At 46.1% G+C, this 24,193-nt stretch overlaps 1 protein-coding gene across 12 annotated transcripts in view; it reads left to right on the forward strand.

Moving 5' to 3' along the window:
• The window catches only part of RUFY3 (RUN and FYVE domain containing 3), a 32,571-nt gene extending 8,389 nt beyond the window's left edge, over positions 1–24,182 (forward strand). For 5 of the 12 annotated variants that reach the window (XM_051769390.1, XM_051769391.1, XM_051769387.1 and 2 more), the window contains 17 exons: positions 10,179–10,352; positions 11,078–11,195; positions 11,644–11,745; positions 12,118–12,241; positions 12,444–12,505; positions 12,594–12,659; positions 12,762–12,831; positions 13,836–13,928; positions 14,371–14,451; positions 14,830–14,997; positions 15,678–15,775; positions 18,668–18,787; positions 19,861–19,963; positions 20,497–20,576; positions 21,710–21,737; positions 21,982–22,056; positions 22,351–24,182. In XM_051769390.1, coding sequence (XP_051625350.1) covers positions 10,193–10,352; positions 11,078–11,195; positions 11,644–11,745; positions 12,118–12,241; positions 12,444–12,505; positions 12,594–12,659; positions 12,762–12,831; positions 13,836–13,928; positions 14,371–14,451; positions 14,830–14,997; positions 15,678–15,775; positions 18,668–18,787; positions 19,861–19,963; positions 20,497–20,576; positions 21,710–21,737; positions 21,982–22,056; positions 22,351–22,494 — 1,692 coding nt within the window. In that variant the 5' untranslated portion in view covers positions 10,179–10,192 and the 3' untranslated portion in view covers positions 22,495–24,182. Of the gene's footprint in view, positions 1–5,854; positions 5,877–6,645; positions 6,700–10,178; positions 10,353–11,077; positions 11,196–11,643; positions 11,746–12,117; positions 12,242–12,443; positions 12,506–12,593; positions 12,660–12,761; positions 12,832–13,835; positions 13,929–14,370; positions 14,452–14,829; positions 14,998–15,677; positions 15,776–16,318; positions 18,477–18,647; positions 18,788–19,860; positions 19,964–20,496; positions 20,577–21,709; positions 21,738–21,981; positions 22,057–22,350 lie in introns of those variants that run through there. The other 7 variants (XM_051769388.1, XM_051769386.1, XM_051769394.1 and 4 more) reach the window with 5 other exon arrangements.
• Positions 24,183–24,193: the final 11 nt, after the last annotated feature.

The raw sequence follows: 24,193 nt of genomic DNA on the forward strand, positions 1-24,193 counted from the left end.
TTTGGAAAGCTCCAAGCGATTACGCAGCGATGCCCCTTATCAGGTGACAATGCCATCACAAGTCCCCCAGCTGGCCCCTGGTGAGCGTGCTGCTCTTCGGAATGGCTGGGAAGGCTGAAGTGGGGAGGTGAAGCACATCTTGCTTTCTCCTGGTGATCTGGGTTGGTGGTAAAAACAGTTTAATGCCAGGATGAGGATTAAAAGCTCTCAGAGAACTGAAAACACGAGAGGACATCCACGCAGTGCTCTGCCAATCAAGTGGGCAAGAAGGAGAGGTGATGAATTTCTGCAGTAATTTTGCCCAGTAGCCACCAGCACTGCCCTTGCTTGATGCACCTTTTGGTCTTAAAGCAAGGAGGCTCCAGCTTTTCATGCCTGACCCTTTTCCAGTAGCTCCTGAAAAGCCACTCCACCAAACAGCCTTGCTTGACCCGTTTGCTGCTGGCTTGTCAAGTCAGCAAAGTCTTAAATCGTCTTGCTGGATGAGACAACTGAAATTGTGGTGGGGATTTAAATTAAATTCCCAAGGGACAATTTAATTTCCATTTGACAGCTGCTTTCAATGGCAGCAGCCCTTGGGTTTGGATTTGGCTTGCCAAGTACTTAGTCACACAGTGGGATACCAGACAGAGGTTTGAAAAGCAGAGACTTAAGGCTCCCTCTGAAGCATATCCCAGGGGCTCAGGGAGGTGAGTACAGGGAGAGCTGGAATTCAGCTCTTCCAATTCCTGTGTACCTGAGTGTGACATTCAGACCTTGCTTGCTCTTACTTAGGTGTTTTTAAAGCTGTAATTAGTCACTCAGAGTAGCAAACAGGGCTAGAAAACAATATTTGCTCATTTCATTGTCGTATTATTTAATTAAAGCGTCAAAAAAGAATTCAAGGAGGGAGCTGTACCATAAAGACCTCCATGGAGATGTTTATGCATAAATTAAGGTTGTTTGCTGAGAGGCATGAAAGACTGGTTGTTTGGGGAGGTGTTTTTGGACCCAAGTCGTATTTTGAACAGAGATAGAAGGTCAGGAAGAGTGTTGACAATAGAAGAGCTGACACAGCTGTATCCCAGGCATTGGATCTGGTGCTACTGCATCAGCACTGCTGCTGTGTCCTCGGGGTGAGCACGGGGCCAGGGGACAGGATCATGGGCTTGTGTCTCTTGTCATGTCCCCATAATATGAAAAGTAGGCATGATATGAAAAAGTAGGCATTACAAATAAGGAAAAAAAAGCTGTAGACTTCTGCCCAAGGCATAACAAAGGGTGGCAGGTTTTTTGCCTTACAAATTAAGGCATGTAAAATATATACTGCAGTAAGTAGGAGATCCAACAGCTTGTTGAAATAAGGATTTGAAGCCTCCCATTGCTCTCCATCAGCTCTTATCCCTGGCCTCTCTTCACTCTGTGATCTGCTATGCCCCCAGCCCTCACCAGCCATCCTGCCTTCAGAGCAATTCCCTTCCTGCCACCCAGCTGGAGCTGGAGAGTAACTCTGAGCAAAACTTGTGATCCATTTAAAAGCAGCCTGTAGCAGAAGGGTAAATCATCAGTGTAGTTACTGAGTCACTTGCAACTTTATATATTCCATATAGTCTGTAATATGGGTGCTTAATTTAGCAATAAAAGCGATTCATTTGTTCTTTCAACTGTTAGGAACAATACTGGGTGAGCATGCAAAAGAAGCTGATTTTGGTGTTTGCTGCAGATCTGCTGGGCTTAGGACAAGAATTTATTTAAAAAAAAAAAAGATTCCTAATAAGATAATCACAACTCTCCTGTGCTCTACAGGCACCTCAAAATGAAATGCAACACTGGTGGCCGTTAACCTTGTTTATTTGCAATGTATGTGATGGCCCTTAAATCATTTTTAGGGAGGGAGGTGAAAAACACCTGGCTCATATTTCTATTGGATGTTGAAGAGTGTGTGTGTGTATGGATGGCATTGAACACTGCTCTCAACTTGAGGAGAAGTTACACCAAATGGCCTTGCATGGTTTAACTGCACGTTAAATTTCTTATTGGAATAATCATGAGGAGCTTTGCATTAGAGCTGTGGAAGTTATCCTCATGGGATCACCTTGGAATTGAGACCGTAAGGAATACAGGTGCTAACTGGATGATCTGAATTTATTTGGAACTGTCAAGGATTACAGTATCCCTCTTTTATTAATCCTCTCTTTGCACTACAATGGAGAATTGGAATGATGTGTTTATAATATGCAAAGATGAAATTATCTCTTTTATAAGGTAGAGATAAGGTCAGACTTCTGTATTTTTTGGACCACTAATCTAAAAGTTTCAGTTAAACACACATGGTTGTGTAAAATGCCTCAAGCAGGAGTTGCTTCAGGAAAAGCAAATGCTCTTCTCAACACCTCATGCCCATTAATCTCTTGCACTGGTTATTGAAGCATCATTCAGATTCCACTTCTCTCCATTTTCTCTCCAAGTCTTTTTCCACGTTTCTTTGCACAGTTCAAAAGGATTTAGGGAAGCATCATGACCTTATTCATTATATTTTTGGTTTGCGAACTGGCAGCTGTTACTTTGGTTTAGGGTTTCTCTAGTAGTGTGGAATAGGAACAGTAAAGTGTTGGGAGAGGTGAAATTGCTCCATGGATTGGGCCTTTCCCATTATAAAACAAATCTGAACAGTAAATGCAAGTTAAATGAATTACAGTGTGTTCATGGTCACAAATCTCTGGAATAGCACTTAGGTCATGTAACCCAGACATCAATTCAGAAATTACTTTTGAGAGTTGTTTTCTTTGCTCTTTTGAGCTGATTCAGTCTAAATGAAGTCAGATATGGGAAACCTGGGACACGTTTGTATCCCTAAGAGATAGTCAAAAGGATGGCAGAGAAACCTCTTGAGTGTCAACTGAGCTGGGAAGTGAAAGATGGGGGGAGGGAAACCTCAAGGGTTTGGGTTTTGGTTTTCTTTGTGCAAACTATCAGGGGCCAAAATAGGATGAGAAATTTCCCATAGCACTTTGTCATGTGTTTCCCTCTGGAAAGAGGCTGGTTGTGGAGAAACATTTCATATAACTCCACACAGTTGCAACACAGAGAAATTGGGTAATTATTTGATGGAAATCACGTGGAGACGGGAATAAAATTTAGGGTGGGATTACACCATTAATGCCTGGGATGTATGTTTGGTATTTACTTGTCCCATACGTGTTATGGAGAGTGGACTTGGAGTTTCCAAGTCCTCTGTATTTCTTGATTTCTTCCTTTATGTTTTCTCTTGGATTGTTGCAGATCAACTCCTATTTTCTTCCATATGCAAGATTCTCCATATACATGCATATTTTGAGATGGGATTTTTATGCAGGGGGTTTAAAAAAAACCATTAAGCTACTTTACCCTGAATAGATTGTTGCAGGCTGCCTGGTGACTTCCCTGATTTTTGGATTGCAGGGTGTTTGAACATGATGCTGGAACCCTGTGCTGATCCTTTTCCTTTGTCAACACTTGATGATCCACCTCCTTTGCAAACCTGATCTGAAAGAATTCATTTAAGTACCTCCAATAATATTAACAACATCTACTTAATTTTCTTCCTCAATCTCTTTATTTGCTATTAAATATATTCCTAAGGCAACAAATACCAGAGAATGCAATTTAAACATAGCAGTGTGACTAGAGGTTTGTTTTATGATAGAGCAGTATTGGTCCCTACAGTTCAGGGAATGTGCCGGAGCAGATGTGGGTCAAGCCTTTCTCAGCAGAGCTAACATGGCACCCTTGCTCAGTAATTTCTATATCAAGCTCAGGTTTCACTTCCCAAACCCGATGCTTTGGGGGTTTTTTTAGGTTATTTTACTGACTACTCGGCTTCTCCTTAGGAATGTGTTAAAAACTTTTGTACTTAAAAATACTTTTAAAAGATCCTGACCTATTTAAAAACTCCTGGCCTATTCTTCCTGAAGGAAGAAGTGCTTCCCTGTGAAGGTGGGGAGGCCCTGGCACAGGTTGCCCAGAGAAGCTGTGGCTGCCCCATCCCTAGGAGTGTCCAAGGCCAGGTTGGACGGGGCTTGGAGCAACCTGGGATAGTGGAAGGTACAATGAGATGGACTTTAAAGTCCCTTCCAGCCTAAAGCATTCTGATTCTATGATTCCATTTCATCTGTCTGTGGAAGATCTCGATTGTCATATCAACATGTGGTGTTTGAGGCTGATAATATTCATTGGTTCAGGAAGGTTTTAACGCTGAGCCGTTTTATACTGATATCTTCAACCTTTAAAAAAATGCAAAAATTCAGCACTCTGTTTAATACCAGTGTTAAAATAATTTTGATGCTGTCCATTCTCACAGGGTTTACTTGTAAAAGCTTTTATTGGCATGGGAAAGTGTATCCCTGCCCCCTGAACCAAACCAGTGGAGACGCTGCCCCTGTGTCAGCGAAGGGAGGGACTGCAAAACCCTTTGTCCAAATAATGGATGGGATTTTCCTGATTAATATATTAGTGATAATAAGTATTCCAGTTCCTTTGTAAGGACTTATGTCCAGTTCCATAATACTAATCTTCCTGGGAATCTGGTTGGAACGAGTTAAACATTTTATGAAGACTTAAAAGTCTTGGTCATCCTGTTTTCTGAACTTGGTACAGACTTGGATGTTTTCCATCATAATCCAAAGTACTGAATTTGTCTTAGGTACCACAAGGGCTATGAAACAAGTAAGTTTCAGGCCTTTGTGATTTTTTTATTTGTTTGTGTGAAGGATTTTCTCCCCACTGTTGGTGGAATTTCCAGACAAGGGGCAAAAACTGTACAATGTAAGAGAAGAAATTAACTGTATGCGAAGTGCAGCTGGGTGCAACTGAAAAAATGAATAAAAATGAAAGTGCTAATTAAACGTGTGCTTTTGCCTCTAAACTGATGCAAATTCTGTAGTGCTGGGTTAAATTCATACAGTTTTTACTAGAAGGAAGATAGAGTTATTGTTTGTAAGGATAGAAGAGAAGAAAATATCTTTGTCTCCCCTGGACACCTGCCTGGGAGCCTTTATAAAGATCAGTTGCTAAGAGTTAAAACATATATGAGAGGGGTCACATGAGAGATGGAGTGGAGCCTGGCAGTTCTCTCTGTTCCTCTACCCAGCTACTGGTAAATCTGGTTTTGGTTACCTGTTCTTCACTGTTTATTCTTTAGATTAAGAAAAAACCTCAAAGTCTTGATATTAGAGAAGACCTTTCAGTGATGGTGTCTGGCTTCACTCACTGTGTGCAGGTAGGGATTCTGGGATGACCAGCATCTGGATCCGAGTCATGGAATCCCATTTGTGCAGTGGGGTCCTGGAAAGCATTGGAGACAGGTCAGTCCACCACTGAGAGATTCAGTGGACCCTCAGGAACCTGGAACACCTGTCATGAAAGACCAAAAGCCATAAATGTAGGACATGGGGAGGGCTGGTGGCAGGAAGAGCATCACCAGGGATTTGTTCTTGCAACAACAGGGGATTCCTGTCGTGAAACTCCGTGTTGCTCTTGCAGCAGTGCTTAGGCATAGGGCAATGTTTGTTAAGGTCCCTGGTTTGTGAGGAAAAGGGATGGTTAAAATTCAGCCCTGTGAATACAGCAGTCTCCAAGGATGAGAGGACTGCTGGGCAGTGGCGTTGGAGCATAGGGAGCTTTTGGGGCCCAGTTCTTTGTTAGCTGTCCTGGGATTTGGCTGCTGCTGTTTGGTGGATGAGCTGTTTGCTGCTCCTGTGGCAGGAGGCTGGCAGTGGCTGTGTGGGAGGGAGGAGGGCCCAGCACCGGGTGTACTTTGCCCAGGACTTTAGCATAGGTGGCTTGGGAAGCGGGATAGAGCCTTTCCTGTGCTTCGGACCTTCCTTGGATCACGGATTAGTGCTGGGGAGAGCAGGCGTGTAAGTGGAAAATGCTCAGGGGTCAGACCTTCCAGGGCTTTGTCCGGCTTGGCTTTCTGGGTTGGAAACCAGGGACTCTGTGGGTGTGCTGAAACCAGTTTTCCTTGTCCTGCCTGCTCCTCTTCCAGGATACCTCCCTCCTTCTGCCAAGGAGAGAGGTGCTTCCCTGATGGAAAACTTGGGGAATCGTCATCACGGTGACAACGCCTGTGACCCACATCAGGCTCAGCTGGGTCCCCTCTGAGGGATTTGTCACTTGGGGTGATGGTCATAACAGAGTTCAAGCTCTGTTTAACCTTCTTAAAGCACCCTCAGTGTGTCCTTTCCCTGAACGTGCCTGTGCCTGCTTCCCACGTGTGCCTGTTTCCCTCTTGGGGCTGGGTATGAGGAAATGGAAGCAAATGCTGACATTGCTTAAATATCTCAAGTTCAGTGCTTTTATCTTACAAATAAAATAATGCTTTTGTTACTTTTCCTTTTAGGAAGTGCTTTACAAAAACATTGCTTGTGTTAATGCAAAAACAAAGCTTCTGCAGCTTTACTGAAGCCTACCCTGATCTGGGAGGAAAATGCTTTGCTCTGTTGCTTTGTGCAGACTAATAAACCCTTTTGACTTGCAGATCTCTTGCCTCTCTGAATTAAGCCTTGTATGATGCAAATCTCCCTTTCAGTTACCCTTTTGCTTGTACCTTGATTTTGAATCTTTCTTTTAGATCACGGCTTGCATGACATTTTTCTTTCTTTTCCTTTCCTTTTGCTGTTTGCAAAGACTCTTGGGAGGATTTGACAGATGTGGTGGAGCAATTGCGCGATGATTCCGAAGGTGCGTTCCACACATCTCACCCCTCTTGTCTGTGCCCATCATTGCCTTCTGCCCTGTCACTCTGAGCCTGAGTGCAAAATGCACTTTTCCTTTCCAGAGCCAATAGCTGTGCCTTTCTGGCCTTTTCTCTATGTTGCTTAAAATAAATGTTTCAAAGTTGGTTGTTTTACTATTTGTACTTGAAGGGGAGGTAGAAAAAGTGAATCAACAAAGGCTAGTTGCCTTCTACTAAATGCATTCAGAGGCAATGTTTTCCTCAGCCTGACAGAAACACAGCTTAAAAGATTGCAGCAATATATGGAAGCTGAATTAAAAAAGAAAAATCAGAAATAAACCTGAGGATTCAGGTTTCCTCAAGTATTTATATTTACCTACTCGAGGCTTGACAAAAGTGATTCTAGAACTTGTAATGCAAAATGTCCATTAAAACTCGTGCAGTACTAAAAGGGAAATTTATTTATGGTGTTTCTTGCTCGATTCCTAAAAATGGTGTGAATGTGAAATAATTGAATCCCCAATTTAGGGAGCAGTCAGGCAAATTGTTAATTAGGTGAAATACTGCTGCTGCTGCTTGGGGTTCAAGTGTTTGCAGCACAAAAGGCTGATGTTCTGATGCACTGAGTGCACTGATCCCTTGCTGTCACCCTCCATGGATGGTGCCTTTAACTGCTGTGCTGGTTCTGTGCCTGGGCTCTGCCTGGCAGCCTCACAGGCACAGCAGCTTCTCAGCCACTGGGAATGTTCTCCTCTCTCCTGGCACAACAGCCCATTCTGCTTCCCAGCCAAGGGCATCTCCAAGGCAGGCTTTAAGAGAAAGATTTGAGACTTCCTTTTTTTTCATAAAATATTGTGCCGATTTTTGTGTTTATTTTGTCAGGTGGGATAAATTTCCCTGTCATACAGAAGCAACTTTGCCAAATGTCAGGCTGCTTTCAGTTGGTGTTTTTGCTGTAAGATGGATTCAGTACCTGGAGAACCTTGCTGAAATGCAAATGAATTGGCATTGTTTTCAGCAGGTTTGTTCACTTCTCCAGTGTTTCATCACTCCCTGCCTTTGATCAAAGTTACAGCTTTATTTTAGTTTATTCTTCATTGTTTTAGAGTAAATCATTGAGGAGTGATAAAATATATTGTCACCAGCAGAAATACTGAGACCACAGTCACAGCTTAACCCTTTGAGGTCCTGTATTGCATTGACTTTTGCCTTGACTTTCAGGTTCTTGGGTACAGATTGGACCTTTCAAACAAATTAGAGGATTTTTTGGTGCTTTTGGAGACATCTTCAGGAAGCAGCTGGGTAGAAAACATGTCTGTTCTGTACGAGCTGCAGTATTTAAGTAGCAAAGTGTCTTGAGAGTTTAATGCCTTCCTTTGAAACCCAAACCCTGTGGAAAGGCAAAGTTCAATGGCTGAGGTTTTACTTTTTGAGCTTTGTGACACGGAGTGTGTAGGATAACCCAGGTAGAGGGTTTTCATACTCTAAGTTAATTGGTCTGCAAGGTGAGAATCTTGGATAAGCTGCGTATGCAAAACACAATTGCTCACAGCAGAGTAATGAAGCAGAAACCATTGATTAGTGTGATATGACAAATATTTTTCAATGCAAATGAGTTAATAATGGCAGCTAAAGGGGTGTTTTCCATGTGGCTGTTGTGTACAGCTCCTTTAATTCTACATTAGGGATTGATTTGCTCCTAAGTGGAGTCACTGTGGATGCCTGACTTGCTGCCCATCAGATCAATGACCTTGGCCAGTGAGGAACCATGATTAGAGAGGATGAGGAGGAGGAGAGCTCTGTGTCTGATTTTGCACTATTATACCTGCCTTTCTTCCTGAGTCTCAATTCCCAGTGATGGTGACTGTCAGCTAGACTGCAGGTCATAAAAAGGACTGCAAATCCAGAACAGGTTGTCTGCTCAGTGTGCCAGATTCATCAGCTTCAAATAGTAGCTCACTCACTGAATTCAGTCTTTGCACAGTGCAGTGCTGCTGTGAGCATTGCATTCCTACATGAATACTTGGAAGCTCTCTAAACGTTGTGAATGCCCAATCTCAGCCTTTTTGTAAGGTGTGAGCCAGGACAGTCAGTGCTTGGACAGGACACAAATAGCAAAAACCTTCAGGGGATTTCATGGCTTTGCTCGTTGGCAGGAGGAGGTTGGGAGGAGACAGTGGAATAACTGGCTGTGTTTGCCATTTCTCTGAACAAGGGGGCATTTGTCCATGGCAGCAGATGTGGCCTGGAGCACAGCTGGGCTCGTGGCTGTCCATTGATGGCAATTCCAGCTGGCTTGGTGCTGTCTGTGCACTCCCTGCTCCAGCACACACCTGCCCTCCTTCAGCTGCTCCGGGTGGTACCTCCTGGCGTGGTTTCAGGCAAATTTAGGGAAGGAGACATGGTGCTGCTTCACCCTGGAGATCATGGGGGACGAGAGGCCTTGTCCTGAGCTGCTTTTGCAAAGACTGAACAAAGGGGCTGTGGTCTCGGGTTTGGATAGCACAGCTGCCCCTGCCCTGCACTCTCCCTGTGCTGTGGAGTTTTCCCAGCCCGCAGTGATGTGCGCTTGGGTGTGGCTCTGTAAGGTGTGCTCCTGGCTCTCTTTTCGGCTGGTGGGTGCTGACAAGGTGCCTCATGCTTAGATCTGTACCCTTAGGTTTCTGCTGCCAGGTGTAGTTTATTCACTTGAGAAGGTGGAGGTTGTTTCTAGCATCTGTGGCTGTTACCAACAGCCTTGGATAAGTGGGCCTTACAGGGATGAAACTGCCTGTGCCAGGGAACTGGGGCTCAAAAATTGGATGTGTGTAGGAAGTGTCAAGGTCTGGATGTTTATAATGTGGTAGAGGAAGAATATAGTTCTGGGAGACCTGTGAGTTTTGGGATTTAGAAGGAGCTGTCAGAAGGGCCATGAAGATCTGCTCCTTACTGTCAGCAGTAAAAACCAATGGTGTTGATAAAACAGAGATTAGTGGGAATTATAAACAGAGATGAAGTGTTACAGCCATGTTGTGGGAGAAATGCAAGGTGGGATACAGATACATTGCTGGATTAAGTGTGAGCAGGTCCATGGTGGTCTTTAGATGGAAGAACAAACCACAAGTGGAGGGTTCTTACCAGTTTGTAGCTGGGGATGTGAGCTGGAAGAAGTGACAGCCATAACACATTGTCATAGTGTAAAGCACAGGGTTAACAGTAGGCTTCAAACTTCTCCTAATGAAAATTGGGAGCTGCTGTAGTTACTTGAAGTACTGAGGCACCCTCAGTGTGATACATTGTCTATTCCTATGTTGTAGCTTTGGCCATAAAATACTAGGTGCTGTTGATTTTTCTCCACAAAAGGCCTACAGAGTGCCTCGTGTGAAAGTGTCACGGCCCCAAAAATGTCCTCAAAGCTGAGGAACAAAAGGAGAAAGGTGGGATGTTTTAGTGTAATAAAAATAGCTTTTGTTACTCAGCAGAATTTTTCTTCCTTCTTTAACAGACCCCAATTACCTCATGGCTAACGAACGCATGAACCTGATGAACATGGCCAAACTGAGCATCAAGGGGTTGATCGAGTCGGCGCTGAATCTGGGCAGGACACTGGACTCGGACTATGCCCCTCTGCAGCAGTTCTTCGTGGTGATGGAGCACTGCCTGAAACACGGCCTCAAAGGTAACCGGCCTGGGAGAGGTCTTTGGGGCTGTTGGTCATGGCTGGGGGGACAAACAGCAGTTTTGGTTTCAAAACCTGCAGGAGAATGAGGAGAGGCTAAGCAGGGTCACTGCTGTGATCCCAGTGGACCTGGCAGGCCACAGGAAGGGAAAAGAACCTGGGGGAGGTGGAACATGGAGGTGCTGTAGGTGCTTGCCATGTTTGACACAACGGTTCAGATGTCTCGGGTGTAACTCAGTGATCAGGGGTGAAACAAGCTCTCAGCAAACGCATGACTCTTTTCTGCACTTCCCCATGCTTTAGGGACATGGTCCCTTGCTGGAGGAGGAACTGCAACCCAGAGGTCTTTTTTCTCAATAGCTCTGTCAAACCTGAGGGTTTGAGCTGTGTGCAGCTCATGGCTTGAAGCTGCTTTTAAAGCAGAGCATGTATTTAACTGTACAAGAGTCACAGCTCAAATTGCCGAGTACCAGACTGTTCTTCAGGTGCTGTCCTTGCCTGCTGGTAGGTGAAGATGAAAAGCAGAGGGGAGTGGAACCAGGTGCCTTCAGGGCCCTTCCCACCCAAACTGCTCTGGGATTCCATGACACTAAATGCCTGCCCAGCAGCAGTGGCCCCAGAGGAACCTTTCTGGCAGCTTTTGGCTACTGTTTGTTCACTTGTTTGAGAATGTGTTATGTCAGCATGGGCCTAACAGCCTCATTTTTTGTCTCTTTGTTTTCTAGCCAAAAAGACTTTTCTTGGGCAAAATAAGTCCTTTTGGGGACCTCTAGAACTAGTAGAAAAACTCGTCCCTGAGGCTGCAGAGATTACAGCAAGTGTTAAGGATCTCCCAGGGCTGAAGTAAGTACACTCTTTTATTGCATGAATACATAGTATGGTTTTTATTGTGAGAAGGATCCTGAAGAAGGGAAGGAAGGGCAAACACAACTTTCAGGAATACATCTGCCACCTGCTGTGATTTAAATGGATCATTGCTCACCTATTCTTAACCAAGGATCTGCAGGAGGAGAGGACAGAATATATTCTTGCTGTGCTAAGAGCATGGGGACTTATGGACAACAGTTCCTATATTGCTAGCACTGAAGGAGTTATGATGTGTCAGGCATGGGAACAGCCTTTGCTGTTCATGAAATCAAACTGCAGAGGATGGGAATTAACAGGAAGGTCATGACAGGTTAAATAGTTTTGAGGCTGATGTCTGAGATGCTGAGGGAGGGTGGGGCTATTAGAGCTGATGGTGACTATGCCTTGCAAAGTGTCTGGAACTGTTTGTTTCTGGCCTTTGCAGGACACCTGTAGGCAGAGGAAGAGCTTGGCTTCGCCTGGCTCTGATGCAGAAGAAACTTTCAGAATACATGAAGGCCTTGATTAACAGAAAGGATCTTCTCAGGTGAGTGCTGGGCTTGCTCTCAGGTTGGGTTCACTTCTGCTTTCTTGTAAGATCTTGATCATCTTTGCCACCAAATGGTCAAGTATATGTGTGCTTTTTTTGAGAAGGGGTAACATCTGTGAAATGCAGAGCTTCCACTTAGCTTCTGAATTAAGCAAGAACACCGTTATATCTCCTCTGTCTCAAATATACATTAGAATTAATTCAGATTTTGGTTCTAAAGAGGTGATTGGGTGAAATATTTGCACAGAGGAGATACAACATTGTCTCACTGTAAAAGCCTGGCCCTGGGTTGATTTCTGACCTTGTCACTTCATTCCTACCTGACTTGGAAAAGCCCCCTCACTTGTCTCTCTCGCCTGTGCCCGGCAGTGAATTTTACGAGCCCAACGCGCTGATGATGGAAGAGGAAGGTGCCATCATCGCCGGCCTCCTCGTGGGCTTGAACGTCATCGATGCCAACTTCTGCATGAAGGGAGAAGACCTGGACTCCCAGGTACTGGGCATTCACTTAATGGTTTTGTTCTGCTCCTTTAAATTGGAAAGCTCATTAATTTTGTATAGCTTACTGGTATAATGGATCACTGCTCTAGTGCAGCAGGTATGATGTCGTAACTCTAAACTGTCACAACTGGAGACAGTGGTTTTGTCTCAGAAACCAAGAGTTCAATGTAAAATGCAAATTGCTTTTTCTCTAGGTTGGAGTGATTGATTTCTCCATGTATTTGAAAGATGGGAACAGCACAAAAGGCAGTGAAGGGTAGGTGCACACACACAGTTGTCCTGCTGCTCCTCTCTTGGGAACTTGTATTCAAGTATTCCAGGTTACCCTGTTTCTTTTTTTCCAGAGATGGTCAGATAACTGCTATTTTGGACCAGAAGAACTATGTGGAAGAACTCAATAGACATTTAAGGTAAGACATGATCTGTTGGCTCTTTATTATCTTGTAGAAGAAGAGAGAAAATGGGATTTTTTAAAAAGAAGGAATTACTGTAGGGTTTTTTCTCTTCAACAGTGCTACAGTAAACAACCTACAAGCCAAGGTGGATGCCTTGGAAAAATCCAACACTAAGCTGACTGAGGAGGTAAGTGTGATGGAAAATCATCTGATGCTTTGGCCTTTGGGAATCAGGGAGTAGTAACAAGGGAGGGAGGAGTTTATTCACATTTCTGGTGTACTGAATGATGGGAGTTTAGTGATGGAACTGGAATAACTCACCTGCCAAGCAATGTCACTTGCTGTTGCTACTGAGCATGAGGTGGAAAAACAACCATATGTTTACGTAAATTTGCAAGAAATAAAAGAGTGTCATTATAGATAAAATATTTAGTCTGAGCATTACAAATGGCTGGTACCTGAGGCATAGGTACAACCTGTGGTTTAAAATGGGTGTTGCAGCTCATTAGTAATGGCATAGATGTAGTGTAAAATCTTTTGGGGTCAGTTCCCTGACAAAATGGGTGACAGGAGGTCTCACCTGAGTAGAATAAGTGGCTTCTGGTTTATTACCTCCACTGTGACGTGGTATCACCCTTGCTGGTGATTTTTTAAGCGACTTTAAACCACTCACTTCATGACAGCAGGACATAAGTTGGAGTGGTGACTGTGGTATTTTTTGGGTTTGGATTATTTAGCTGCTCAGTGAAGTCTCCCAGTGGTTCTGGTGACACAGGGACACGCTGTGCCAGCCGGGGTGTACTTAATGAACTGTGTCACATGTCACAGCAGTGCGTCTTTGGCCTGAGCTGTACCAAGGACTCACACTTGGGTTGGGGTGATTTCTGTTTGGGTTTGTCACGGAATAGCGTGGCTGATCCCTTGGAATGTCACTGAGCCTTTAAGTTGTGAGTTACAAAGTCAGAAGGAGTTTTCTGAAGTTACTTTTGCCTTTGACTATACACTTACAATAATCTATTAGTCTGTGGTGGTGTCTTCCCTGGGAGTTGCTGTGAGCCAAGTGTCCTGTCCCTCAGGGTGGTGTGAGCTGCTCCTCCTGTTTGCAGCCAAATCACCCTTCTCTGAGCCCTAGAGAGGAGAAAAAAAAGTGAAATACATCTTGGATAGGTTACTGTTGTGTTGTGTTCCCAGCTTGCAGTTGCCAACAACAGGATCATTACACTGCAGGAAGAGATGGAACGGGTTAAGGAAGAAAGTTCTTACATCCTGGAGTCCAGTCGGAAGGTCGGGGTGTGTGTATGTGCATGTGTGTGATTGCTGAGCCTTGGGGCAGGCCCAGCCCCAATTCAACCGAGGAGTCAGTGTTGGGAACACACTTTATTTCCTGGTGTATCTCACACAAACCCCACAATAGATTGGAGTGGCTGCAGGTGGGTCCTGTGCAGAGGGAACAGATGGGCCTTGTCCCCAGGGAATGCTGCCTGGCTGTAGGCATGGAGCAGTGAGCGTGCGTGGAGCCGGGAGCTTCCTCAGTGAGCTCATGGCTGCCTGGGCAAGGTGTCAGGGACAGCAGGGAGGGGGTGGCAGGAAAACTGGGATGTAATTGTGCTGTTTTGGCCTGAATTGTTGCACATTTGTTTTTCTTAGTGGTGGGGAGAAGCAAATACTGAGGAAAAGTGAGGGTTAGCAGTACATGATGCCAAGTGAACTGTGTCTGTTACCTCAGGTCACCAAGGACAGAACTGCTGACGGGCAGGCACTGACTGAGGCTCGGAAACAGCTGAAGGAGGAGACACAGCTGCGGCTGGTGAGGACTGGGGGGGCTCAGGGGTCACCCCAAATAGCTACAGACAGGCCCTGCCACTCAGAGCTGTTCAATACTGTGTGTGGGGAGAAACATGCCAGAGCAGAAGGGTTTTAGGAAACAAAATCTACCAGCTTTTCCCTAGTCCATTCCACCACAAAGATGGGTCCATGTAGAATTCCCTGACTCCCTGCCTCCATGCTGCTCACCTGGCTTTCATACTGGCCTCCATGTGGATTCCTTGTCAGAGGTGTGACTGTGATGCTGTGGCAGTGCAGCACGCTCCTGGGTACGGGTGGTGGGCAGGAGCCCCGGTGATGGGGCTTCTCCCTGGGTGCTGAGGGGACCTCCTGGAAATGCTGACTGCTCCCTGTGTTCCAGGACGTGGAGAAGGAGCTGGAGGCGCAGATTGGGATGCGGCAGGAGATGGAGCTGGCCATGAAGATGCTGGAGAAGGATGTTTGTGAGAAGCAGGATGCGCTGGTGGCACTCAGACAGCAACTGGACGATCTCAGGGCCCTAAAGCATGAACTGTCCTTCAAGCTGCAGGTAGGGAAGTAGTGAAATACAGGGGATTCCAGATAAAAGTGAGAGCTCTTGTGCTTTTACTCCTGCCTACTGAAAGGATGCTGGGTGTGGAACGGGCACAGGCTGCGCACACTTGTGTCCTGCTGCAAGAACATTGGAGTGTGGTGGAGGTTAAAGGAAAAGGACATTTCTTCTGGAGAAAAATTAATGATCCAGAAATGTGTGCGTGAGACTGGGGAAAGCACCTTGTGTGGTTTGGGGGTGTGAAAATGGAGCTGTGGGAGCTTCTGTTGCAGTAGGATCAAGAGTTGGAGGGTACCAGCTGTAGTTACTGTGTGATGACACCATCTGCAAAGAGCAACACGATGCTCAGAATAAATCCTAAAATCAACTTGAACATTGGCTCCTTGAGCCAATGGCTTGGTGCAAAACAGTTGAATGATATTAAGATATTAAATGATATTAGCAGACACTGCATTATGGATTATTCATATCTAGGAAGCTTCATGGATGATGGCATTGCCCTGTTGTGGGGTCCAGATGGAGCCTGCACCTGTGTGGCAAGACATTTGCCCTCACAATACTGACCTGACCATTTGCTTTTTGAGCACCTTTTCCTGCCTCTTTGCCTTTTGCCCTGTTGTTTCACGTGCTGAATGATTTATTGGGGCTTATTTGGCATTTACTGCTCGTTTTCCCAGAGTTCAGACATGGGAGTGAAACAGAAGAGTGAATTAAACAGCCGCTTGGAAGAGAAAACAAATCAGATGGCTGCCACCATCAAACAGCTGGAACAAAGGTAAAGCAGGAGGCTTGGACCATGATCAAACGCTGTGTCCTTTAGTGGGGGTGTCCCAGGGACCCAGAATGAGCCAGGGGAGAGTCCGAGTGCTCTGCTGGACAGAGCTGCCTGAGGAGAGCACCGGGAGCAGGACAGCCAAGCCTGCAGCAGAGGCCAGGCTTGGAGGGGCTTGGGTGTTCCAGATCTCTGGTTTTGGATAAAATCCCCCCAGTTGAACTATTCTCTTGATGATCCTGAGCAATGTGAGCTTGGAAAAAGTACTCTTGTGAAAGTGAAGGGAGGATGTGAGAGGGCAGCCTGGCACAGCTTTCAACAGAGTGGCTGGGACCTGGTTAATGAGCAGGGCATTGCACTGCATTAGTGCTCTCATTTGAGGGTTTATATTGGGAATGGCTCCTGATGAACAAGGTCACTGTTTGTAGAAAGTCTCTACTTGAAAATATGTTATGGTACCGACTCAGCTAATTGATTTGCTCTTTTTCTCTTGCTGTTATTATTTTTCCGTTTTCTCATCATCCTCATTCTGACTTATTTATACAGTGAAAAGGATTTGGTGAAACAGGCAAAAACCTTAAATAGTGCAGCAAACAAACTGATCCAGAAGCATCATTAGACATTTTTATGTCTGGCCACCTCACAGCTCTGACATCAGAACTCATTCATGAGGGGAGAACTTGAGAATTGCTAAAAGCAACTGTTAAAATGTTAATTGTCACCTAAAGTTGATTTGGAATTTGCTGAGTTTTTAAAATCAGTGAGTTTTTCTGCCGAGATTTAGAGTCGGGTATAAAAATCCCAAACTTTGCCATTTAACCCATGTTCAAGTACCAAATGAGTTGGCCAATAAACACCCCAGGAAGGCACCGGGAGTGGGAGATCCGTGGCTCTGCCCACCTGCTGGTGCACACCCCGTACAGCAGCAGGAGCCCTCGGCGTGTGCGCGGCTCAGCCGGGATCACGTTGGCCAGCTCGGGAGAGTCAGCTCGTTTTCTGTGTTGCCCTTTTTTGTGAAGTAGATGAGAAAATGCATCCCTGGAAGTTGTTGACAGTAGTTGTGTGTGTGCCCCAAGCTGTTTCCTGTTCAATTCTGTTCTGTGGGTTCAGCCCCGAGTCCGAGACGAGCGGGCAGGACGCGATGGCCCGTCACGGCGAGGACCGGCCCTCCCGTAACCAGCTTGCCTGGATTCTGCCTTAGGGACGTGGTGGGAGGGTGGGGACTTTATCCTTCTTCCTTTAAACTTCATGTGTCCAGAATTAGTAGCTATAGGTGTCTTAGAGTAACACAATAGAGTGGTAAGTTCAGTGGAAACCTCCTTCTCTTTGCATTGCTTCTACCTCTGCCAGGAATCCCTCCAGACACGCCCTGCGGTCCTTCCCAAGCTAAGGAAGCTGAGGAGAGGTGTTTTGGGAGGTGTCTCCCCTTCTTAGAAAGGGAAGTTACGTGTTTTACAAAAAATAATCTGACCTTTCTTTAAAAGAAACAAACCCACACAAATAAAGAGGAAAGGAACCCAATGTGCAGCGATGGGGAATGGAGATGGTAATTTGGTCCTTGCCCTTTCCTTGTTCGAGTAGTTGGTAGTTGAAAGGGAAGAGTGGCCTTTTACACTTGTTTCATTTCCTTCTGAGTTTGCCTTGCTCAATACAAATGGAATTTGCTAAAGGAGGAACAGCTAAAGCTTGGAATCAGCTCGCAATAAGAGAAATAATTGCCAATTTAACACCCCGGTGCAAAACCTGAAGTAACTGTAGCTTGGACTATTATAAACTAATATACTCTGATCACACAAGTCCCCGTGCTGGCCTCTTGTGGGCCTTAGGTTATAAGCACTCGTAGAGATATTCTTTCATTTGGAAGATCAGATTTGGGGGTTTTCAGTGTTGAATAAGGGGATTTTTCTCTGGTGAGACGCCTGTAGTAATTCTTTGATGCCAGTTCTCCCTTTGTCCTGTGGGATGGCACTTCTTGGGGCAGTGGGTGGCAAACATGACTGAAACAAGTGGGGAGGGAACACTTTGGTCCTTGCTGGTGTGGTCAAAAATCCATGGGGCTCAGCCTGGTCCCCCTGGATGTGAGTGTGGGCCACCACGTGGCTTATTCCGTGGGCTCTCAGCACAGGCACTGGCACAGCCCTGTTGGAAACCTCCCTGCCACGCCCGAGCTGCATGCTTGAACCTATAAACTCACCCTTCAGTAACCTGCTACTACAAACTCCTAACTGCCTGGAGAAAAAAGAATCCTAAGGAAAAGGTGGAAGCTTTGATCAAGGTATCCAAAGAGCCCATTAGTACAGGGAGCCCCCCTGTCCCTTCCCACAGTTCTGCTGTAGGAACAGGGGGTTGGGGCTGGTGGGGTTGGTGTCAGTAACACTGAAACCAGACAGAATTAAGGATCTGGCTGTTTCTGATGTCAGGCCCAGAGTGGGAATGTGTTGCTGTACCGATGCCTGGCGCTTGAGCCGAGTGTCAATCCGTGGGAGACCAGGAACCTGCACTAATTCTCAATAGAGTAGCTATAACCTATGTTGCAAGTTCCAGTTACCTGTGCAAAGCTGAAATGTAACGTACATTAAAATCCAATTGGACTTTAAATTCTGTGTACTTGAGGTTTGCTTTGGATCTGGATAAAAGTGATGTTTTCTGTTTCTCATCTAATGGCTGTAAACTGTAGTGATAAAATAAAAACTATGGAAAATGAGAGTTTCTGCCTGGTTCACCTCCCATTTTGCTTTGCTTTGAACTGTCTTTCTCCTTTCCATTGTTTTTACCATTCCCTTTTTTTTTTTGGCTTTACCTTTTCACTGGGTTTTTTATTTGTTGGTTAAACTCAGTCTTCCTCCCCACCATGGCTTTTGTTTTTTATCACAAGTTCATGTGGCTCAAATCCAGATTGCGACAGGCAGAGAAGGAACGGCAGCTGGCCCAGCAGGACAACCGGCTCTTCAAGCAGGAGTTTGGGGACAAAATCAACAGCCTGCAGCTGGAAGTGGAAGAGCTCTCCAGACAGCGGTGAAGAGATCCTTTTCCAACCTCTTTCCTGGGCTGTTCTTGCTGTGTCTAATGGAGAGTAGGAAAACAGGGGATGGAGTGGGAGTGAGGCAAGTGACAGGCTAGATGCCAACAGGAGTAACCCCCGGGATGAAAATCCTTGGGAAAAGCCCATTATTTAGGCACTGGCATAGGCTGCTGGAATAGTTGTGGCTGCCCCATCCCTGGAAGTGTTCAAGGCCAGGTTGGACACGGCTTGGAACAACCTGGTCTAGTGCAAGGTGTCCCTGCCCATGGCATGGGGTGGAATGAGATGTGTAAGGTCCCTGTCTACGCAAACCTTCCTGTGATTCTGTGCTAATTTGGGATCTAACAGTTATCATGGGCAGGGATGGAACAGTGAAACCTCTGCCTAGAGCAACCACTGAAGGGTGTGGAGCAAGGGAAGTGATCCTGGTTGTCAGTCTGACACACGCTGCTGCGATTTGTACTTTTTCCCTGGTGAAGCTGCTCTTGTTTTTGCTGGAAGCCAAACGGAGAGACCTTGTCAAGAGCCATCCCATTTTCCCCTGCAGTGTCATCACTTGAGCAGTGTCAGGGACACAGACAAATCCTCTTTCCTTAAAATAGAAGAGCATCTCCTCCTGCAGCCATGACGCATCTGCGGCTTGTCGCAAGGTCACCGGGGTGAATTCTGTGGGGGCATTGCTGGATACACGGGGGGGAGTTGTCCCTTCTCCCCCTCCTGGCCCAGCTCTTTGTTTCCTTTTTCACAAAGCTGCAGAGGCTGCTCAGACAACCAGCAAGTGGCTTTGGTCCTGGGTGTCTGTGGGTGAGCTTAGGAGGACACAGGCAAATGGGTCTGGTTTTGCATCAGCTGGATGTCAGATTGTGCCAGAATTAGATGAAGGACTTGGAGATTTTCCATCCTGACGTGTTATGGTTTAACACACTGCGAGACAGCTTGGGAGTCCAAGAGGCACTTCTCAGCTCTTGAGTCGGAGGTGTGAAGAGAGGGTTAAACAGTTCATCAGCTCTCAGTGCCAACTGTCCCCAAACCATCCTTTAATCACAATTCCACCTCAATATTCCAGGAACCACCTAGAACTGGAACTGAGGCGGGAAAGAGACAGATGGTCCCACAGTCAGCAGTGTGGCCAAGAAAACAAAAAAGGGCCAAAGAACTGGCTAAGACAGGTAATGAGACTTAGGCTCTTGGCTCAGCTTTGAGGTGCAGTTTCACTTGGCTCGTTTGCTTTTCCTGAGCTTTCTCAGGCAATAAATAGGTGGTGTTCATGTGCCATGACCCAAGGGGCTTTGTAAGGGTTTTTACACACACTGAGCAGGCAGTTAGAGTTGTAATGATGTGAACTATGCAGTAACAGACGACTTCCACAGTTGTCATGTACTGCCACACTCGAGTTGCCTTCACTGGGCTCCCTGGGATGCTTCAGTGATGCAGTTCTGTCTTTTTTCACCAGTATTACACATAATTCCAGTGAAGTTTAAGAGCCCATCTCTGAAATGTGCAGTCCACTCTTTGTTCACAGCAAAAAGAAAGCACAGAGAACTGCTCCCAGGGGAGATTGGTGCCCAAATACTCCTCTGTGCCAAGGAGGAGCAGACCAGTATCCCAAAATAGCAATGCCAAGTCTCCCCTTGCATGTGGCAGGAGTGAAACTGGAGTCTTCCTCTAGTGTACCTGACGGGTGAATGTTTCCTTTTGGCAGGATGGGAAGGTCAAAATCCAGGAAGAAAATGCTAAACTGAAACAGGCACTGAGAGAGGAGAACAGTGTCCTGCCACACAGGTAGGGAAGGAAACAAACCTCATTCCTGCCTCCGTTCTGAAGTCCTGGTTCCCTTTCTCAGATTACTGTGCTGATGAGGAGTTTGGAATAGTCCAACTTCCCTTTCTGAGAAATATTTCCAATCTTTGTTGAGGCCTCTGCTGCTTTTCCATAGCTCTCAAAGGGAAGGAGGAGGTTCTGTTGCTTGCCATCAGCACTTCCAGATGGGAAAGGCTCCATCTGTCTCTAATTTACCTTTGAATTGGTTTCTATTGAAATCTGCTGCTTACTAATTTTTCTGACTCAAGAAACTTTGGTAAGCCAAGTGCAAGACCTTGGGGACTCATGTCCAAAGTATTTTTGGTGAGGGAAAGGAGAAGGGTTGGAGGATCAGTGGTGTTTAGAGCTAATAAAGAGAAGCTGTTGGAGAAAAAACTTAAGATTTTTAAGATGGCTGTGTAAAAATGTGGCTCAGATTGCTTGTGTCCAAGCTGAATATTAGAGAAGAGGATTCTCATTGTAGGGTTTCTTTAGTATTTGGTTTTAAATGTTAAAAGATGTTTTCAAAGCCCCTGGGCACAGCTCTGTGCTGAGGCCTTGGCTTGAGGATGGAACAGCCCAGGGGAAGTGCTCTGAATGTCAGGGCTCTGGTGCAGCACACTGAGTCCTGAAGGGAAGCTAATCAGGAAAGTAGCATCTTAAAAATAGCATAAGCTCAGTTCCAGTCTGCTTTCCAGATACTGAAAACCGTCTGTGCCCAAGATGCTTTTTAGCCCTGTTTCACCTGGAATGTTTTAGCAGGTGAGGGTCAGGCTGATGATTTACCTTCAAGGCCTCATGGTGCTTTAGCTGCCTGTTCACAGCATGTGTAGGCATCAAATCTGCAGGCCCAAGTTTAAAGCCAGTTTCAGGCTGTATTGGTACCATCTAAACAGTCTTTTCCATGTTCATGCCCCCTCTCCTCGGCTCTCCTGAAGGCATTCTGCAGGTTTTTTGCCTGTTCTTCCCATTTAGGTAGGAGTGCTACTCAAAAATCCTTATGGGGGAAGGGTTTTAAAAGCCAGGTAAGGCAATTCCCTGGTAGCCCAGGTACTTTATTTAAAAGCTGTGGTGATGGAAGCCCTGTTCCAAGTGACACTGTTGTTCCCTTGTAGGTCACCAAGCAGCAAGCAGGAAGAACAGGTGAGTGATACTCTGTCTTGGTTTTGCTCCTGTATATCCAATGAACTAAAATCCATTCCTGATTCCCCCTGGGTGCCTGGCAAAGCACAGCCAGACCCCAGACTGTCACTGGGATGTTACAACACTTGTGTTGTCCTGTTCACTGGGAATTCCTGCCTGTCAGCTCTTGTTTAAGATGCTTAGTTCCCTCCTTGTTGCTGCAGAGCTCTCTCACGGAGTGTGTTGGTTTTGCCTTGGTGTTTAGGAGCAGCTGTTGGGCCCTGGACATGCTGAGATGTGCCAGCTCTGCCAGGAGGAGAGCAGCCGGAACCGAAGAAAGGTAACTTAGGATTGACATGGCCCACACCAGGTGACTGCCTTCCCTCTGGTTTTTGTTTTGGAATCACAGATTCCTGCTGGTGACTTGGACAAAGAAATGAGCCCTTGCAGGTCCCTCTGCCCTTAATATAACCTTGTTAAATACTGGTGGCTCCAGGGTTCCCCTCTGCCCTGTTCAGTGCTTTGTTTTTCCTGCCCCTGAGCAGCTTCTTCCCTTTGAGCTCAGTTTTTTCCCTCAGTTGATCTGCCAAGTCCTGAACCTCTCCTTGATTTCTGTGCTTTTCCTGCATTCCAGAACATCTGCAAGAACTGTGGGGGTACCTTCTGTGAAGCCTGTTCAGCACACGAGCTGCCCCTCCCATCCAGCATCAACCCTGAGCGTGTCTGCAATCCCTGCCACCAGCAGCTCATCCAGCAGTATTCCAGCAGCCCCTTGTAGGGAATGGGTGGCAGAGGGGTGACAGTGGTTGTAGCTGATGGTGTTTCTGGAGTTGTTCAAGGGGAACGTGAGGACACTTGCTTGTGTGCTTTGGAGGTTGGAGGGAAGCAGCTTCTTGGTGTTTAGAGTCTCTTGTGACTAAAACAACATTCTGAGCCTTCCCTGTACCAAAATCCAATTGTGCTGTGGAGAACTGCATTGGGAATGTCACATGGAGCAGCCCGTGCGTGCTGGAGCAGTCTCAGGGCTCAGGGAGCCCCTGCCCAAACCAGAGCTGCGTTTGCATGTGTAAGTTGGGAATGTTCTTGCCCTCACACGTGTGGTGTTGGGCATGTGCTGCTGCTGAGCAAAGGCTCCCTGAAAACCAGCTGGAGCACTGGTATTCCTCATGTCTGGCTGCACTTGAACAGCTGTCTTGGACAGTCTGGCTCATCCCTGGGACCCCGGTACACAGTGTGAGCAGGCCAAGTGAGGCACTAGTTAACATGTTCTACCTGCATTTCCTTGGCTCAGGGCTGTGGCCAAGGGCTTGCTCTGCACAGGGAAACCCCAAACCAAGCTGTGAATGTTCTGTTCCCCCTCTGTGCTTTAGGAGATGGGCCAAATTCCCATCATGCTCTGGTTTAGGGCCACTTGGATCCACCTCTCCCCCTTGCGCGCATGGAAACATTGTGGCCATAAACCTGGCATTTCACTTTTTGTTGTATCAAAATAATACGGGAACACTTTTCACCTTCTCCCAGTTGTAATTGCAAACACAGTTCAGAGAGGTTTCATGGTTCATTCTTTGTTGCTGTTCCCTCAAGGAATTTTGTTACTCCAAAGAGCGGTGGTGGCTTCCTTGTGTCACAGGAGTGTTCACTCCTTTTCCCACTGGCACCTCCTGCAGTCTCAGACCACAGAATGTTCCACAGTCCATAGCAAATGGATGCATTGATGTGACAAATGCATTGGGGTTTGTACAGATGTTATTAGGGCTTAGTGGTTAATTCCTTGGAGGGGAATTAACCCTAGTTAATAGTAGTCTTTAGAGTGGCTGGAACTGCAGGAAAAGCTTCTCAGAGCTGAGGTTACTGATGTGGTTGGTGCTGGTTTGTTACCAGGAATTATTTCTCCTAGTTCCCTCTGGGCCTTGGTGTGTTCAGCCACCAAACTTACACTCTTTTTTGCTCTTTCCCCCACCTGTGGCAGTTTCCCAACCCCTTTCCTTGCTTCTATCCCTTAAAGTAGGACAGGAGTTGTAAACAGTGTTGAGATACAAGAAGCCTGGAATTCAAGTGAATTCCTGAATTCTCTGAAGGGATGACACACTGGAGATGGATGGAGAAAACACTGAATTTAGTGTCAGTAGTTTTCTGTACACACTCTATAGGTCCAAACCAGTAAAATTCTTGCATCCAAGCCCAGTGTGACTCATCCCCCCAGGAGAAAGTGAGACCTAGGCAATTTCCCTTGTAGAGGGAGCATTAAACTGGACACAGAGAATTAAATTCTATGGAGCAGGGAGGTGGCTGAGACCCCTTGAGAGCACAGCACTGGTGGCTGCCAGCTCCCTCTGTGCTCAGGTACTGCGTGTGATGCCAGCGTGGGCTGACACCTGGACACTGGGGTTGGGAAGGGGGGGGGCAGGTTTTCTGATGTTAATTTTCTGATGTTAATTTTGTTCCACACAATAAAGAAAACTTGATCACCCACTTCT

Source organism: Manacus candei, unplaced genomic scaffold (genome assembly GCF_025592945.1).
Source record: "Manacus candei isolate 608988 ecotype Guabito, Panama unplaced genomic scaffold, ASM2559294v1 h1tg000107l, whole genome shotgun sequence".
NCBI lineage: Eukaryota > Metazoa > Chordata > Aves > Passeriformes > Pipridae > Manacus > Manacus candei.